The 18,371-nt window shown below is 41.3% G+C and overlaps 1 protein-coding gene across 3 annotated transcripts in view; it reads right to left on the bottom strand.

Annotated features, from left to right (window-relative positions):
* Positions 1–18,371, bottom strand: part of CHD1L (chromodomain helicase DNA binding protein 1-like) — an 89,148-nt gene that overhangs the window by 45,620 nt on the left and 25,157 nt on the right. The window contains exons 3-12 of one of the 3 annotated variants that reach the window (XM_006861318.1): positions 17,344–17,450; positions 14,516–14,630; positions 13,015–13,046; positions 12,125–12,207; positions 10,564–10,734; positions 8,264–8,419; positions 7,185–7,277; positions 5,458–5,554; positions 2,938–3,011; positions 224–334 (exon numbers count right to left, since the gene is read on the bottom strand). In XM_006861318.1, coding sequence (XP_006861380.1) covers positions 224–334; positions 2,938–3,011; positions 5,458–5,554; positions 7,185–7,277; positions 8,264–8,419; positions 10,564–10,734; positions 12,125–12,207; positions 13,015–13,046; positions 14,516–14,630; positions 17,344–17,450 — 1,039 coding nt within the window. The remainder of the gene's footprint in view (positions 1–223; positions 335–2,937; positions 3,012–5,457; positions 5,555–7,184; positions 7,278–8,263; positions 8,420–10,563; positions 10,735–12,124; positions 12,208–13,014; positions 13,047–14,515; positions 14,631–17,343; positions 17,451–18,371) is intronic. The other 2 variants (XM_006861317.1, XM_006861319.1) reach the window with 2 other exon arrangements.

Raw genomic sequence — 18,371 nt, 5'->3', positions numbered from 1 at the left:
GAATTACTTTCCAATATCCCCGAGTTTCTGCCTTCCTTTTTGATGATAGAATAGCTCTGGTTGTATAGCTGACATTAATAAACTTACATCAACTATCTTAGTTCCCTTTTTCTTACACTCTTCAGTAATAACTTCCCTTTCAAATGATTAAGGATAAAGGGGCTAGTGAATGGGCTTTACAAGTACTGAATCATCTGTTTTACTTAATACCTATGTGGCCTACCTGCCCTGGTACTCAGGAGGAAAAGAAAAATAGGCTGCTGTCCAAAGTTCTTAATAGCCAGGTGTCTCTCTTCTCCTCTCACGGAACCGTCCACACGCTCATAGCTGTAGCCTTTACACAGAGGGAGAAAACAAGAGAAATCCTCATCTGTCTCATGTACTCTTTAGGAAATAAAAAGTAAACCAGCCCCAAACCAAAAATTCAATGTCCCTTTCCATACACAAGCATGATCATATGTTAAGCAAATCCCATGGGGAAATATCTAAATTTGGGGGATGAAGGATTGCTTTACAATAAAGTAGACTCACCACAATAAATGTTTCTAAGTTTTTAAAATACATGCAGTTAATATTCAGTTTTGACTATTCCAAGCAACACTGAGAGTTCACACTATGTGCTAGTTTCTACCTTTGCTGAGAACAATTCATACAAGCAGTAGTTAAGCACTTGGGAACATGGGATGTTGCCTGTCTGATAGTCTAGCATCTGCCTTTCACTGGAGCTTTCAGGTTCTCCACCTGTACTGTGGATCCAGGTCAGGATGAGTATGGAATTCCTGAAAGTGCCTATGGACAAATCATACAAGTGCCCATTGGATCTGGTATAATGTAATACTTGAGGGGCAGGGTAGCAGGGAAGGCATCACCTAGATCTGTGAGAATCAATCTGGACTCATTTTTTAAGTAGTAAGATCCAGAGTCAAAAGGACTTCACCACTGGGTTCAAGATCAACCAATTTACAGCCTTTTTGGGTCATCCCACATAAATTTTATTATATATTAAACAGAGTCCACAGATAACTTACACTCCTTGTGGTGTAATGAATTGTCTAATGTCTCTTCTAGTCATAATCTGAAACTGCCACCAAACATTCCTGCCCTAGTGCGTCTGGGTAAGAGAAGGTGGGCAAAGATACTGACAGCATGACATGATTCAGCTGCGGATGTTAGCAGAGTTCACTGCAATTGTGAAAAGCTGGAACTCTAAAATGGGTTTAAAATGAGTCATACAGAAGCAGGAGTAGGGGGGGTCTCACTACCACCAAAGAGAATAGATCCAGGAGTAGACCATGTCCTTTGGACCCCGAGATCCCTGCACTTTAAACCTGGACCCAGGGAAGGACATCTGTAACATTGGAGGAGTGACAGAGTTACAGCAGAACCAAGAACCAGAGCATGATCAGAGCAGTGGACTTCAGCAAGTAAAGCAGAGGGACTCTGGGCAGGATGCCTGCTTGTAGAGTGGGGTACCACTTAATAGGGGAGCTAGGTTTGCTGACCCACAGAGCTAGATCTGAGTGTCTTCAGGCTGAGGCTTAATGTGTAACTAAGGGTATTTATCAGCAGTTGACTGGCACAACTGTGCCCTGAAAAAAACAGCATTTCTGACCCCGAATTGCAACCAGTTAACTTCCCTAATGAACCCTAGAACTGTTGGGTATGGTGTCTGAGTTCTGTGTGGCCACAGCAACGAATTATCAAACTCAGTTGAGTAGAGAGGGTTGTGGGAGGAATGGTTGTTGTTGTTGTTAAGTGCCACTGAGTCGGTTCTGACCCATAGCAACCCTGTATAGGGTTTGAGGAATGACTGGTGAGCTTGAACCACCGACCTTACAGTTCAAACAGTTTTGCAGTCTGGCGCATTAACCCACAGTGCCACACCAGGACTCCGGAAGGTATGGATGGCACTAATTAATTGTTGCACTCCCTAGTGCCTATATAAAAAAAAAATCATCCTTACCTTTCCTTGCATTGGTATATGGATCTCTATCATTTCAATATTTATATTTTCTACTGATTCTGAATAAGAACCCAAATGTTGAGTTGAATGTTGCAAGGCACTGAAATCTCTGGTCACTGAAACTCAAATGTTTATCATGTATTTCAAAAACACGCCAGGATCTTCTGCAACATTAGTCCAGTACCCATAATTTTAAATCACATTGCCAATGGGAACACATGTGTTTATTTATGCCCATATGTCTCCATCCAGCTGCTGATTCTTGCCTAAGACATTTCTCTCTCCTTACTTTTGACCATCTTTTGGTTATGAATAATACTGCCCTCTGTTACATTCTGTCATAGATTGAACTGTGATAATTTGGCTGGGCCATGATTCTCGCTGGCAGTTATGTAATGCTGTAATCATCCCCCATGATGTGATCTGATGCGAACAGCCAATCAGCTGCAAGAGAATTAGGCTGGGATGCAACACCCTTACTCGGGTCACATCCTTGATCCAATGTAAAGGGCCTAAAATGGCTTAAAACTCCCTTAATTCTCTCTCAGTCCTAATCTGATGAAGGGGGAGTTTCCCTGGGCTGACTCCTTTTATCTCATAAGAGAGAAAAGAAGAAGCAACAGAGAGTGCAGGATCTACTGCTGTGGAGACAGGAGAGCTGGGAACTTTGGGCCTGGGGTTCCTGGGCTGAGAGCCTCTAACACCCTGGGGAAGACTGAACACAAGGAGCTTCCCCCCAGAACCAATAGAGAGAGAAAGCCTTCCCTTTGAGCTGGTGTCCTAAATTTGGACTTCTAGCCTTCTAGACTGTGAAATAATCAATATCTGTTTGCTAAAGCCATCCACTTGTGGTATTTCTGTTATAGCAGCAACAGGTAACTAAGACACACACATCCCAGATTACTGGTTGTGAACTTCTCAGAACTGCAGAGTCTGAAAAAGGTTTGGATAAAGTAGTGGCTAAAGGTTGTCACCTCTGTAATCCATGTAGTCCTGGAGGATATCCAACATCTGGGTCATTTGGGAGAAAAGTAAAACTCTATGGCCCCTGGCAAGAAAAAGAAAAAGAGAGACTGCCAATTCTAGTAGTATTTAAGGAGGTTTTTCCTCAGGCAAAAGCTACCATGGGAAATTACAAATAAATGCAATACTAAAGCAGAAATATGAATGCCATCATCATTTACAGAGACTTCCTCAGAAACGCTCGATGCTTTTCCACAAAGATATGCCAGCACTTGGAAAGAGCTCTGGTAGCGTAGTGGTTCCGTGTTGGGCAGCTAACAGCAAGGTCAGCAGTTTGAATCTACCAGCTGCTCTGCAGGAGAAAGATGAGACTTTCTGATCCTGTAAACATTTTTGTTGTTGTTAAGTGCTGTGAAGTCAGTTCCAACTCACAGTGACCCCATATAGGGTTTCCAAGGAACGGCCGGTGAGTTTGAACTGCTGACCTTCTGGTACAAACCAACCTTGCGGTCCAAGGCTTATCCTACTACCTCAGAAATCCTACACAGGGTTGGTATGAGTTGGAACCTTCTCGACAGCACACCACCATCACCACCAGTACTTGTTGTGACAATCCTTCAGAGTAGTAGTTCTCAAACCATAGAGGAGATAATCCCCAGACCATGTGTCAGTGTGCCAAGGGATATAAAGAAGTCTTTGTTGTTTGTTGTGAAGTGCCGTCGAGTCGATTTCAACCCATAGTGCCCCTGTATAGGGTTTCTGAGGAGCAGCTGGTAAGCTTGAACCGCCGACCTTGCTGTTCAAACGGCTTTGCAGCCTGGTGCATTAACCCACAGTGCCACATGATAAAGAAGTCTTAGGAGAACCAAAAAGCCTCTTTGGGACTGTCAATTTATTCAGTGAAGCAAAACAGAGATTTTTATTTTAGCAATGAAATAAACTCAGAAATGTCAACAGTAAATGGAAAAACTGAATGCATTAAAAATAATAATAAATAAATAAAACAGAAGACCCTGAAAAGTCTGTGTTATGTCATCTAGAGTCATTTCCTACTTGAAGGTATAAACTCACTGCCCTCTCATCTCAAGACACAATGACTGGTTGAGACTCTGAGAAAAGTCCCTCTAGAGAAGCAAAGGGCAGGTGACATCTCACATCCCATTTGACATATGAGAGAACCAATGCAGACAGAGGAGACAAAATGATAGATTTAGTCACGGACAAAGTCAAGCCTAAACCAAAACTCAGTGCCATCGAGTCAGTTCAGACTCATAGCAACTCCACAGAACAGAGTGGGACTACCTTACGGGGTTTCTGAGGATTTATCAAAGCCGATTTCCTCATCTTTTTCTTGCAGAGCTGCTGGCGGGTTTGAACCACTGACCTTTTTCTCTGTTAATAGTCCAACACCGAACCCATCAGGGGCTCCTAAGTCAAGTCTACAGAGCCCCATATTATGAGCCATCAGAAGAGCCTTATCATTAGGAATACTAGTTTAGTACAGAATTTCTTGAGCATCAAGTTCCAAATGGGGTAGAAAACCCACTGAACTTACAGTTGAGATCACCTGTCTGTTATCTGCTCTATGACTCTGAACAAGCCACACAACCTCTCTGGGTTTGCTTCATCATGTGTGGAATGGAAAGTTTGGAGAGAAGATATTTTTGGATCCTTCTCCAACTCTGACACATTTACAGCAGATATTGATTAGAGTCAATAAAATATAGTAAGCCATGCAATTGTTTAATTTGCACGTTCTGAAGGTGAGTAGGTTCTAAGGTTAGTTCTGGTTGTCCCCAAAGCAAATGTTACCAGGGATCAAATTTGAAATCTTGGGAATTTAGGCTTTTCTAGATACCTCTGTCACTCTGGGGACCAGGAACATCAGATGCAGGCTGGACACCTGGCTGCTGAACACAAACTGAACCCCCAGAATGTTAAGTCACATCTCTAAATAACGTCATCCTGAGTCCAAACTAAACCCCATTGTTGTTGTTGTTAAGTGCCAACCAGTCAAATCCAACTCATAGCGACCTTGTATAGGGTTTCCAAGGAGCAGGTGGTGCATTTGAACCACCAACCTTGCGACTCAAACCGACCTTGAGGTCAAGTGCTTATCCTACAGCACCACTACCAGGACTTCCAACTAAACCCTACAGGTTAATAAAAATAAACATTTACCACATCCTTGTTATGTGTCAATCTTACAGTACCAGCAGACTATTATTTTTTAAATGCTCAATGTGTCTCTGCCCTTGCTGTGGAGGCAAGCAATATAGCTGGAGCAATAAGATTATAAATACCAATTAACCTGGAGGCAGATCAAGTGCTGAATTCAGATCATAAGCGCTGGAAGAATTCAGTAAAGGAAAGGATGACTGTGGAGGGGCTGGGGTGAAGTCACAGAGGAGGTAAACCTGAATCAGGGCTCAGGAAAAAGGAAACTGAAACTTAAGAGATCAGTGAGTCCCTCATTATTAAGATCTTAACACTCACCATCTCAGAACAGGAAATGTAAACCTACCACCTACCTGGAATACAGGAACGCCAGCAGCTTATCCAGCAGGTAGAGTTTTCCACTGGCCTCAATCAAGTGATCTCCAATTTCAAAAGGCTCTGGCTCCACACCTAGAAAGCAGGATAATACTGTGCCCCTCCTCAAGGCAGAGAGAGTCCTTGTGTAGAAAAGGGGATGGGCAGGCCACAGCAGGAGTCCAGCTTTTTCTAACTGAGAATGGGCCCAAATCTCATCTCTTAGAGGCACTGTGATGCTTAACACCATTCAGAGCCCTGGGCATGCCCAACATGCCTAAGAACCAGGCCCCCACTTCAGGATACTAAGGCACAGGGAGATGCCAAAGGTCATAGGAACCCACAATCTAAATCTTGGGACTCATTCTAGAAAGCCAACCAAGGAAGAGTCTCAAATGTATAAATCAATGATTCTCCACGTGGGGAGTGGCAGGTAGAGAAAACTGGAATTTTTCTTTCAAAATCTACATGTTCCCAACCTCCTTTTCCCTTAATTAGGTACAGCTCAGAAAAAGATTGTGTAAAATTTTAAAACAGTTCATAGTACTACTTGGCAAAAATTCCCTTGAAAATGACTGCAGCATCTCTCATGTAAAGTATCACATAATTCACAATAAAACATAAAAACAAAACAAAACCAGAAAAATGACTGCAGCAGATCTTCCACACTGAACCATTCTAGATATCCCTGATCCTACCCATGCATGAACCTCAAGAGTCACCAAGTGCCACCAATCAGAGGGAATCAAAAGCCCAATAAAAATACAAAATGGGTAGGATGCAGCTAAAGTCTTGCTTAGAAGAAAACAAAAGCCCACAAAATAAAAGGAAACTGAGAGGAGCAGACAGTAGAGTAGCAAGAGAAAGTGTTGTCCCAGAAGCCAACATGAATAAAGTGTCTCAAGAAAGGAATGGTCAACTGTGTCAAAGGTTTCTGAGGTTAATGAAAATGTGAGCTGAGGAATAATCAGTGGATGGGCAACGTGGAGGTCACTCACTGGTTAGCTTGCAAGAGCGCTGATGTAAGGCTGACTGGAATGGGCTCAAGACATTGGGAAACCAAACCACGAAGAAAGGATCAGCTACATCTAGATTATGAGGCAACTCACAAAACAACTTTGATATTTCAAAACCACTGTTGTTAAGTGCCGTTGAGTTGGTTCCAACTCATAGTGACCCGGTATAGGGTTTCCAAGGAGTGGCTGATGAGTTTGAACTGACCTTGTGGTTCAAACTGACATTGCCGTCCAATGTTTAAAAAATAAAAAAGCGTGAGCGGATAAGATCTGAAGAGCTTTTCTAGATTGTTGTTGTTGTTAAGCACTGTGGAGTTGGTTCCGACTCATAGCAACCCTGCACAGGGTTTCCGAGGCTACAAATCTTTACGGGAGCAGAAAGCCTCATCTTTCTCCCGCGGAACAGCTGGTCGTTTTGAACTGCCGACACAGCCCGATTTGGAACCACAGGAGACGAAATGAAATGCAAGATCTCATTGGATCTTGGATTTAATAAAGAAAAAAACAACCCACAGCCAAAGGACATTACTGAGGGAACAACTGAAAAAAAATATGTCATCGGAACAACAGATTAGACAATATCAATATAAAAAACTGACCGGAGGAAATAAAGTAGACACAAAAAAATATGGACAATTCTTTTGAGGAATTCTAGTATGATGTCGGCCACAGGAATGGTAACGAAAACAATGCAGGGAAAAGGGTCTCACCATCAAACAAATATGGGTGATCCACACACTTTCGAAGCTGGGATAAGACATTCTGAAGTTTAACTTTCTTTGCCATTTCATTTTCAAATGCATCTGAAATTTTTCAAGAGAGAGATGGAAAAACAGAAGAACAACAAAATACCGAAGTTACTGCAAATAATCTGAAATCAAAACACTTTGTCCTTTGAGTCTATCCCAACTCATGGTGACCCTACCCTCTGTGATACAGAGTAGAACTGAGGCCCAGAGGATTTTCTTAGGTGCATGCTTTACAAATGCAAATCACCAAGCATTTCTTCCAAGTCACTGCTGGAAGGATTCAAACTGCTAACCTTTTGGGGTTAGAAGTTAAAAGCAAGCTGTTTGTACCACTACTTGTTTCAATTCATGTATAGTTCAAACTTGTATCAACATTCCAACGGTTATAGAATGCTTAGGGAATTATCCACATACCCACAAGGACTTTTCTTAAGCCTCTGCTTGTTTTAAGATGGAAGTCTAAAGTATAAATTGAATTTAGGAGTATGACATGGGTACTTCGTTAGTCTTTAGCATAAATCTAAACGTTCTTCTTTAAGAGTTTAACAGAAATTGCAAATTGAAAACTGTGAGACTATCCCACTGCCATCCCTCTTCCTGGCCCCACTTCTGCTCATCGCCCCCCTTCAGTTAACTGACCCAACTAAACAGCTGTCCATCTATCAAGCATCTGAGGGTCAGGGCACCTAGGAATGAGTGCTGAACTATTGTTGTTGTTTGTTGATGTTATGTGCCGTGGAGTCGGTTCCGACTCATAGCGACCCTGTACAGGGTTTCCGAGGCTGTAACTATTTATGGGAGCAGAAAGCCTCATCTTTCTCTGCAGTAAGAAAAACTTGATAGGAAAAACAAAAGAAATTCCTTAACTCCAACAACTGCATTACAGATACTCCGCCACTTCCACTACAGCTGACTTGATTCATTCAGAATACAAATTGCATTCTGTGCACTTGCTACACAAATGCAAGTGTACTTATAAAACAATCCTCAGTATGAAACAACTTTGTGGAGTTTCAATATGGACAATACCCTCTGATTACCTAGGTCTTTCATCAAAATGGCCTTGTAGTATTTTTTCTGCAATGCTGACATGCCATGGTAAATTACTACTTCTGTCTTCTTGGGAAGCTCCGTAGCTACTTCAGATTTCACTCTCCTCAGCAGAAATGGTTGCAAGAGTTTGTGAAGTTCACTTGCTGTGTGGAGGGAAAAAAAACACACCAAAGTGTGGGACAAAAATAGGACTAAGGCATTGAACTCCTAGAAAACACACAGCAATCTGTTTCTCACGGTCCTATCACTTTGGAATCCTAAACCATCACAAAGATTTTTCACAGTACTTCTTCTTTCCTAGAGTCCTTTCTCCTACCTCCTTCTGAAATCATTAGTGGCTCTTAACCCAAGAACTAAGACCACTCAAAGAGTTTGAATCTTACTAGTAATTCTATTTGCATGGAGCTTTTCTGTTTCTAGTGTATTTTGCATACAAACTCATCTATTAGCAAAGAGCTCAGAGAAACATACCAGGTTAATAACATTCTCCTCATTTCTACAGCTGAGTTAACCAAAGTTCAGAGAAATTAAACAACTTATCCAACATCAAATAGCTAACCAAATGTTGCTATCACTCAAACTTGGTTATTTTGACTCTAAATCCCATTTCTTCCCTCAGTGTCTTAAACTTCAAAGACTAATCCAATCTGGAATTACAGTGCACATATTGCTCTTGGGGTCCTGGTGTGACATTGTAGGATAAGCACTCGGCCATAGGGTCGGTTTGAATAGCAAGTTCCGTGGTTCAAGCCCACCAACTGCTCCTAGGAAACCCTATCCAGGGTCACTATGAGTCAAGACCAAATCAGCAGTTCTTAACAACAGCAACGATACTGCTGATATTATATACCATTGAGTCAGTTCTGACTCCCAGCAACTCTGTACACGCAGTAAATCTTTATAGATGCACAAAGTCTAATCTTTCTCCCAAGGAGCAGTTGGTGTATTCAAACTGCAGTTAGCAACCCAAGAATTAAACCTTTCAAGACTGAATTGTTTTCTACTTTGAATTTTTTGTTGAATCCATATTTTCAATAATCCAAAACATTTTGAATGAACTGAAAAAAGGTTTTTTTTGAAGTAATATGGATTTTGAAAGAATTCATGGGACACATATGTCCTGAAGGATTGGTGGGATGTATTTATATAGGTCCCCACCAGATGGCAGTATGCACTACAACTGGGAAATGAGCTTCCCACTAAACCTCAGTTGTGGAAAATGTAAGGGTTCACTGTATGCACCACAGGTCATGAAAGGATTAATTCTCAAATAAATACACATATATATTACATACACACACACACACACACATATATATATTAGTGTTCAAGTATGTCCCATGCAATATTTGACTAAGATTCCTATATCTTATCTGATAATCCCAACTACATTGGAGAATCCAGTACTCTCCAGGTAATCTTCAACCTGTGGAGATTTTTTGCTGTAAGAAACATCTCCAACTATAGACAATAGTTGGCCTGCCTACCACCGAGGCTCTCATTGTACAAATTGAATTAAGAAATGTACTCGAACATATAAATCAGTGATTCTCCAAATGAGGAGTTGCAAAGTAACATGGAAGACTTCTTTGAAAAATCTACATGTCCCCAACCTCCTTACCCCTCTGAAAGTTCTGCTATGTACTGAATTAAGATTCTGTAAATTTCAAAACAGTTCACAGTGCTACTTGGCAAAGATTCCCTTAAAATGATTACAGCAGATGCTCCATATTGAACCCTCCTAAAGAGGCTTTTAAATAATCATCCTGGGATATCACAAGGATGAGCAGGTAATTCTGAGACAAGGGGCAAAGGTGTGAGGGAAAGACAACTGCCAACTGTATTAATGAGGAAGGCTTCCCTCCTTCACTACCACATCCCACACAGCCCAGCCATTTGGTTTCGGTGCAGTGTTCAACGAAACAAGTGCTCCAGAAGGCTCCACAGCAGCCTAGCACTACAGCATCCACGTCCCTTTCTACCTCAGGAAGTAGAATGGGAAGTTAACAACGGCCTTGTGAAAATCACAAGATGAGTGGGGGAAAAAAAGTACAAATCAACAGGAACTTTCTATTGCTTCTAAAAATCTTCTTCACGTTATGTGGAGACATATAACAGTGAAGAGAGCCATGAATAGCAGGCAGCTGGGAACACAAGGGATCTAACGTCTCTTTTTATTTATGTTCCTCTTTATCAACTCGTCATCTTTTTCGACCTACAACCATTACACCACTCGGGAAACTTCTAGGCCCAGGCCTCTTGGGTGTTTTGTAGGAAAGAAACTTGCCTGACTCAGATTCTTTCTCAATATCCTGGTAACGCTGAACAAAGTCATCCACCTGCTCCTGAGGAAAAATATCAGGCTCCACGAAGCTGAGGAGGGAGTAGAGCTCTTGGAGGCTGTTCTGGATGGGAGTTCCAGTCAACAGGAGATTGAACACTACTGAGAACTCAAATAAATAAACAAATAAATAAAGTGAAAAATCCATAGCATTGGAAAAAAGCACAACTCAGATACCTATCACAACTCTGACCCATTACAGAGGAAATGGGAAAGCCACATCCTATGTATGTATATGGTGTGACGGGATGACCAAGGGTGGCAGGAAGTTATGTTGCATACTAGATGCCTAATGTAGGAAATCATACATCTTCACAGTTTCAATATAAGAAGAGGACAGTAATTCTGTGAAGAAGATTCTATTATCAGGAATACAGAAACGATGCAAGCCAAATCACTTTGTGAAATCTGAGGTACTACATAGGTCTACAATATTGCTGTCATTATTCAATCTACATGGGGGTTCAAGCTATGTGGGAGCGAATACCGAAGCATCAGAGACACACTGCAAATATCCAGTGAAGTCCTGTGTGGCGCTGTGGATTAATGTGCTAGACTGCAAAGATAGTGTGAACCGCAAGGTCTGCTGTTCAAGCTCACCAGTCGCTCCTCGGAAACCATACACAGGGTCCTATGGGTCGGGACCAACTCAAGAGCACTTAACAACAACAAGTTATAGCATCAGACCCCAACACTGTAAGCAAGATGGTTTATTTAAAGAAATACTATTTTTAAAAATATCCTTTTGTAAAACTTCACAGTACATCAGATTCAACAAAATAAAGACTTTTAGATGTTTCTGGATCAAAATGGAAAACTGCCTTTTGAAACAATAGATAAGAACATCAAGGATAAGGGATTAATGAAGTGAAAGGTCAGGAAAAACAATTAACAACAGATATGGGTCAAGCAAAGGACAACTCTGAACTGATATTAACAAGAACTTCTACCGCTTAAACTTTGGCAAAATGGGAAAGCCACATCCTATGTATGTATATTATTTTAAATAAAATATATAAAATATCCTAAATATGCACATACATCATATGTACCCAACTGTTGCTGCTAGTTGTTGTCAAATTGTTTTGGATTCATGGTGGCCCTGTGTGTACAGAGTAGAACTGTCCCATGGTTCTCAAGCTGTCACCTGACAGACTGCCAGGTCTGCCTTCCGAGGCACCTCTAGGTGGGTCTAAGGTCTAAGGCACCACTCTTTCAGCCAGCAGCTGAGTATGTAACTAACGTGCTAACATCATTTACAGATAGAGTCTATTCAGTTGGTTACCAGAATTTAGTAAATTTTATTTTCTGTATAGAAGGAAAAAAGGGGAGAACTGAGACTATATTAAACAAATAGTACTCCTGTCATTCAAAAATTGTTCATTTAGTTTTGAAGAAATCTGACTGGAAAAAAGTTTTAAACCATTTATAACTGTCTCTCTATTGACCTAAACAAACATATTGTCTAAGAGAGTTATATAAAAAGCAAGACTCTCCTTTGAGTTTACCTCTGATAGTGTCTTATGCAGCAGGGAGCTTAGGTTTTTCAACCTGTGGGCTTCATCCACAACAAGAACACTCCAAGGGAAGCTGTGAGAGAAAATCCAAGCTTTTAGCTTTGTGTAACACAATCATGTATCACAACCTCATGTCTTACTACAAAACTCTTGACTGTTACCTTTTAAAAGTAAACCCAAATGGCTTAGCATGGACGTAAGATACTATCTGCATGTTGTTGTAAAGCGCCATCGAGTCGGTTCGGACTCACAATGACCCAGTAGAGGGTTTCTGAGGAGTAGCTGGTAAATTTGAACTACCAACCTTGTGGTCCAAACCAACCTTATTTATATTGAGTGCTTATCCTATGGTGCCCTACCAGGACTCCTCATGAGCTAATTTGAGGTCTGAAAGATAACCAACTACAAATATGTATTAAAGAATTTAACAGTGACCACCCAAACCACAATGCCCAAAAATCCTCACAAGAGCAATCTACCATAACAAATACAATTATCCCCACTGTCCAAACGAAGAAGTGCAGTTCATAGAGGTTAAGGTGTGCGACTATAGGATAAGCACTAGACTGCAAGGTCGGTTTTGAGCAGTAAGGTCTGGGATTCAAACTCAGCAGCTGCTCCTCAGAAACCCTATACAGGGTTGCTATGACTTGGAACTGACTTGATGGCACTTAACAACAAAAAGTAACTAACGCCAAGGACACACAGCTATTGAGTAGAAGGTTAGAACATAGGGCAGTTGCAAAGCAACCATGCATCTGTGACTAGGATTCATGGAAGACACACAGGCCAGGAAAGAAAAGAAGGATTAAATGTGAAAGAAAGATATGACTTGCAGGATGCACTCAAAACTGTTTATAAAGTAGTCCAATTTACTCACGATTTTAGAAATGATGCATCTTTCAAGCAAATCTGAAAAAAATTAAGGAAGACACATTTTAAAGACTGGAATTAGTATAACTGGCATTAATAAGCTATTGTCAATCTCCCAATATTCTTGTTAACCCTCCAAAATTAGAGGATTTACCTACATGTTATCAATTAACTAAATTAAAAATGTGAGCATAGTCCCTAAGTAGCACTATCTTATAAGGGAAGTGTGAATACATAGATCATGCTTATGGTGTCCCAGAGAGCCTTCATTTGAAGTTGAAGGACTTAAAATGAGACTGGAATTACGTTAAGTGTCCTCCATATCTCAACCTAGAAAACCCTACCTCCTGCCTGCTGCCTGTATGTCTCATTACTCCTATTCTTAGACCAAGATGCAACTCAGAGCCACTTCCCTAAGAAGTCTTCCTTAGTAATCCAACAAGAAAGAGAGGGAGAGATTATCTAACTAGTGTGGAACACAATCCTTAATTTGTTTTGGTCACAGCATCTCTGAGCATCTGATGAAAGTACCTTCTCTTACCAGAAAAAGGCATACACCCAAGAAAAGTAAATATACAGGTGGTGGTGGTGGTGTGCCATGGAGTCGGTTCTGACTCATAGCAACCTTGCACAGGGTTTCCGAGGCTGTACAGGTTTACAGGAGCTAACGCCTCATCTTTCTCCCACAGAACCGCTGGTAGTTTTGAACTGCTGACCTTGCGATTAACAGCTTGACTCGTAACCATTACACTACCAGAGCTTCTTTCATATACAGGTAGTCCCAGGTTTATGAATGTTCTTAAGTGTATCTTTAAGTTTAAGTTGAATTTATAAGTTAATTCAGAACAGGTGCATAAGGTTCTTACTTCAGCACAAGAAAAGGAGCCCTGGGAACACTAGAACAAGCAATGAACTGCTAAAGCAAGGTCAACAGTTCAAACTCAACAGCCACTCTGAGAAAGAAAGATGAGGCTTTCTGCTCTCATAAAAATTTACAGCCTCAGAAACCCTATACAGGGTCACCATGGTTGAAATCAATCAGATAGCAGTGGGTTAGTATAATAAAAGGGGCCCTGGTGATGCTGTAGAACAAGTACTGAACTGTTAATCACAATGTCAGCAGTTCAAACCCACCAGCCACTCTACAAGAGAAAGAGGAGGCTTTCTGCTCCTGTAAATCCCTATACAGGGTTGCTATGAGTCACAAGCGACTTGACGGCAGTGAGTTGGTAGAAGGCTCGAAGCCCTTGCGATTATTTAAAAGCTGCACGTGCAGTAAGAGAAGGTAACAAATGAAGATGACTGTGATGAAGAATTTATTATGAGTAGGGGCTGGTTCAATTGTTTCAATTTCAAAGTGAGAGCAAATTTACATAGCATTAAAGGATAAGTACACATTATCCATAAGTCTGGCATTTGGTACCAGGGACTGCCTGTAATTACAGTGGGTTCTACAACTTCTAAAACTCCAGGTGAAGACACCTTGCTATAGAGAGACAAATGGATACCTCATAGGTAGTTAGCAGCACATGGAAACATGACTCTTGTTTTAGGCCTTGCTGTAGGTGGGCTCTCCCTTCCTTGTCACCTGTATACACTGCACAGGAAAGACCTGGAGCAAAACTGAATCAAAAACGAGACAAAGATGAACACAAATGTTAGGGACACGGGAAAAGGCTATACATATCTGAAAATTAGATTTTATGGAAGGAGTGCAGGGTTGAAGACCTTGAGACATTCCTCAACCAGAAAAGAGTCCTGGGCATCTGGTAACAAGAACTCAATAGGCATGAAACAGTTAAAGCTCACTGTAGTTCACTACTGTTGAACTGGCCCCAACTCATGGTGATCTTACACTTAGCAAAACAGAATTGTGCCCGATCCTGTGTCATGTTCATGATCATCGGTGTGCTTGAGTTCATTGCTGGGACTATCATGTCAATCCATCTCATGGAGAATTCCCCTAGTTGTCACTGATCCTCTAGTGAACCAATCACGGTGTACTTTTCTAGCAATAGGTCTTTCCTAATGGTGTGTGGCAAATAAAGTAAGTCAGCTACAGTTCCACCATTCTCTCTTTCAAGGAGCATTTGGGTTCCATTTTTTCTAAGACTGATTAGTTAGTTCTTTTGGCAGTACAGTGTATATTCAATATTTTTCACCAAAAACACAGTTTAAATACATCACTTCTTAGCTGGTCTTCTGTTTTCATTGTCCAGCTTTCGAATGCATATGAGATGACTGAAAAGACCATGGCTTGGGATCAGGAGCATCTTAGTCATCGTAAACAATTTCCATCAAGTTGATTCAGATTCAAAGCAACCCCATGTGTTTGAGTTGAACTTCGTAAGGTTTTCATATGGCTAAGATCTTGTAGAAGTAGATCACCAAGCATTTCTCCCAAGGTGCCTCTAGGTGAATTCGAACCACCAACCTTTTGGTTAGTAGCCATGCTTAACTATTTGTGTCACCCATGAACTCCATTAGTCATTTAACAACAAAAAAATACATTGGCACTCTGGTAGCATAGTGGCTACGAATCAGGCTGCAAACCACAAGATCAGCAGTTTGAAACTACCAGCTACTCCGCGGGAAAAAGATGAGGCTTTCTGCTCCCGTAAAGATTTACAGCCTCGGAAACCCTGTACAGGGTCGCTGTGAGTCAGAACCGTTTCCACGGCACACAGCCACCACCGCCATCGAGTCCATTTTTACTCACGGTGATCCTATAGGGCAGAGTAGAGCTGTACTGTAGGGTTTCCAAGGCTGTCATCTTTTTTTTTTTTTCTCTAAAACTTTTTATTATAAACTGAGTAAAGATTTGCAGAGATATCATCAGTTTTACAACCAACAAATCACACCCTTTGTTTCATCCAAATGATTGCATTTCCTTCCATGTAACAACAGTTATCCCGCTTCTTTCCCTGTGGTTTCTATTTCCATTCCTCCCTCCTTCTTCACCCTTTTGAACCTTGTCCCCAGGTAAATGTCGTCCTTTTGATCTCGAATGGTTGACCATTCCATAGTGAGCACACTTTACTATATACCTATCCACTGCTTGGTTGACAATTGGGACCTGAGGGTGAGTTCTGTTCCAGACCTGGCAGGTGGCTGAAGGCCCTAGTCTCAGGTTCCTCCAGTCTCTTTCTGACCAGTCAGTCCAGTCTTCTTTTATACTTTTGAGTTGTGTCTACATTTTCTCCTACTCTATCTGGGACCCTCTAATGTGATCCTTTTGGGAGCAGTTAGAAGTGGTTGCCAGGCACCATCTAGTTCTTCTCATTTCAGAGTCATGGAGGCTGATGTTCATGTGTTTCATTAGTCCCCTGGACTAATTAATGCCAAGGACCTTCAATTCTCAATACTCTTCTCTCTTCTGCACATGGATAGGCCGATTAATAATTGTACCTTAGATGGCCACTCATGAGCTTTTAAGATCCAAGGCACTACTCACCAAAGTAGGATGTGGACCAATGCCTTTGTGGACTCTGTTATGTCAACTGACCCAAGACTATGGTCCTAAGACCCCAGACCCAGCAAGGCTGTAATCTTTATGGAAGCTGACTGCCATGTCTGTCTCCCATGGAGCTGCTGGCAGTTTTGAACAGCCAATCTTTAGGTTAGCAGCTGAATACTTAGCCACTGGACCACCATGGCGCATGAGTATCACAGTGTCTTTTAAATGGTGTGAGTAGTGTAATTAACATTACCTGGTTCAACCTCAGGGTAAGTCCTTGTATGAATATTGGTGGTGGTGGTGGTGGTGGTTATGTGCTGTGGACTCGGTTCCAACTCATAGCGACCCTGTACAGCGTTTCCGAGGCTGTAAATCTTTACAGGAGCAGAAAGCCTCATCTTTCTCCCGTGGAACGGCTTGTAGTTTCGAACTGCTGACCTTGAGGTTAGCAGCCCGACTTGTAACCACTGTGCTACCAGAACTCCTTTGTATGAATATTAGATGAACATGAAAAGAGTGTTGCGCTTGCTCTTAAAAAGAAAACTAATGTTCCCATGACTTTCTATGTCATGTCAGTATGAAAAAGATGGCTTCTCCTTTAGTTCAGCAAAATTTACTAAATTATTAATATGCTTTCAAATATCAAAAAGTAATAATAACACCCAGTGAATCCACTTACATTGCTTCAGTTCAAGAGCTTTGTGGAAGAAATAATCTTATTGCTTAGGACAATACGTTCCTTGATCTTATTTTATACATCATTCAGGGGGAAAAAACCCTCAAGGGTACAAAGTATTTTAAAAAATTAAAACCTAACTTTTTTTCCCCCAGTAGTGCATTAACTGATAAACACTAGTCTCCACTGCATGCATTCCTTACCTTTCCATCTCTTCTTTCCAGTTGCTCAAAACAGACAATGGACAAAGAATCAGAAACGGTCCTTCATCATTTAATCTTCCAGCCAAGTAAATGAATAAAGCAATAGTCTAGAACACATAAAAAGATGTGTTTTTTTGTACATCACATTTCCAGAGGACAATTAACCTCAAAGTTCCCACACCCTCTAGGGAATTCAGACTGTTATATAAGAACTGGTTTACAAGCAATGTTGCTCATTTAATGCAAAGAAAACAAATCAGGAAAGACAAAAGGTATCAACTAAAACAAAGTAAAGAATGTACAAGATCAGGAATATGCTGAAAACATAAAATAAGAAGTGCCAAGATATAACTGCCAAGATGACCAACCAAATGGTGGCGCTCCAAGCTCTCTTCTAAGTAAGAGTGTTTTCCTTCCTCTCTCCCTCTTTATCCTATTTTCCTTCCATGTCTTTTTTTTGACAGGAGGGGAGGGGGAAGAAGGAAAGAGCTTAATATTGTTCTAAGTCCTGGAGAACAAAACCAACACCACTCTTAGTCTTCCTGGAACATACAAGGGGCTTCAAAATGTTCACTGAAAACTAGAATTAAAAGATAATGGGAAGTTCTCGCTGTCGACAATACCACAGAGTACTGGGCGAGGCAGGTCCAGGGTGGAGCTCCGGGACTCTGGATCACGTTATCTAGGAATATCTGGAGGGTTTGAAAGCTTGTAGCTGGTGGAACTTGTAGCAGACATGGGAAAACACATACTTTTTGAATCTCCCAGGTTCGGTGGTCCGGAGCCCACAACTTGGGTGAGACCAAACGGCAAGACCAAGCGGGAAACACACCCACCAAGGAATAATGCTGTGAGAACTTCAGAGCAAAGGTGGACAATACACTTTGTTGGTTTTGCTTGTTCTGATTTTCCTTTTTTTTAGTATATATTCATTGGCCACCCGCCTATTAGTGCACTCCATTCTGGTGACTAGAGGGGGAGCCTGAGTAAGAGGACACACCCCCACCCCAACACTGGTAGGTTCTTAT

Source organism: Chrysochloris asiatica, unplaced genomic scaffold (assembly GCF_000296735.1).
Source record: "Chrysochloris asiatica unplaced genomic scaffold, ChrAsi1.0 scaffold00042, whole genome shotgun sequence".
In the NCBI taxonomy this organism is placed as follows: Eukaryota; Metazoa; Chordata; class Mammalia; order Afrosoricida; family Chrysochloridae; genus Chrysochloris; species Chrysochloris asiatica.
This window is presented reverse-complemented; position numbering and strand designations above follow the sequence as displayed.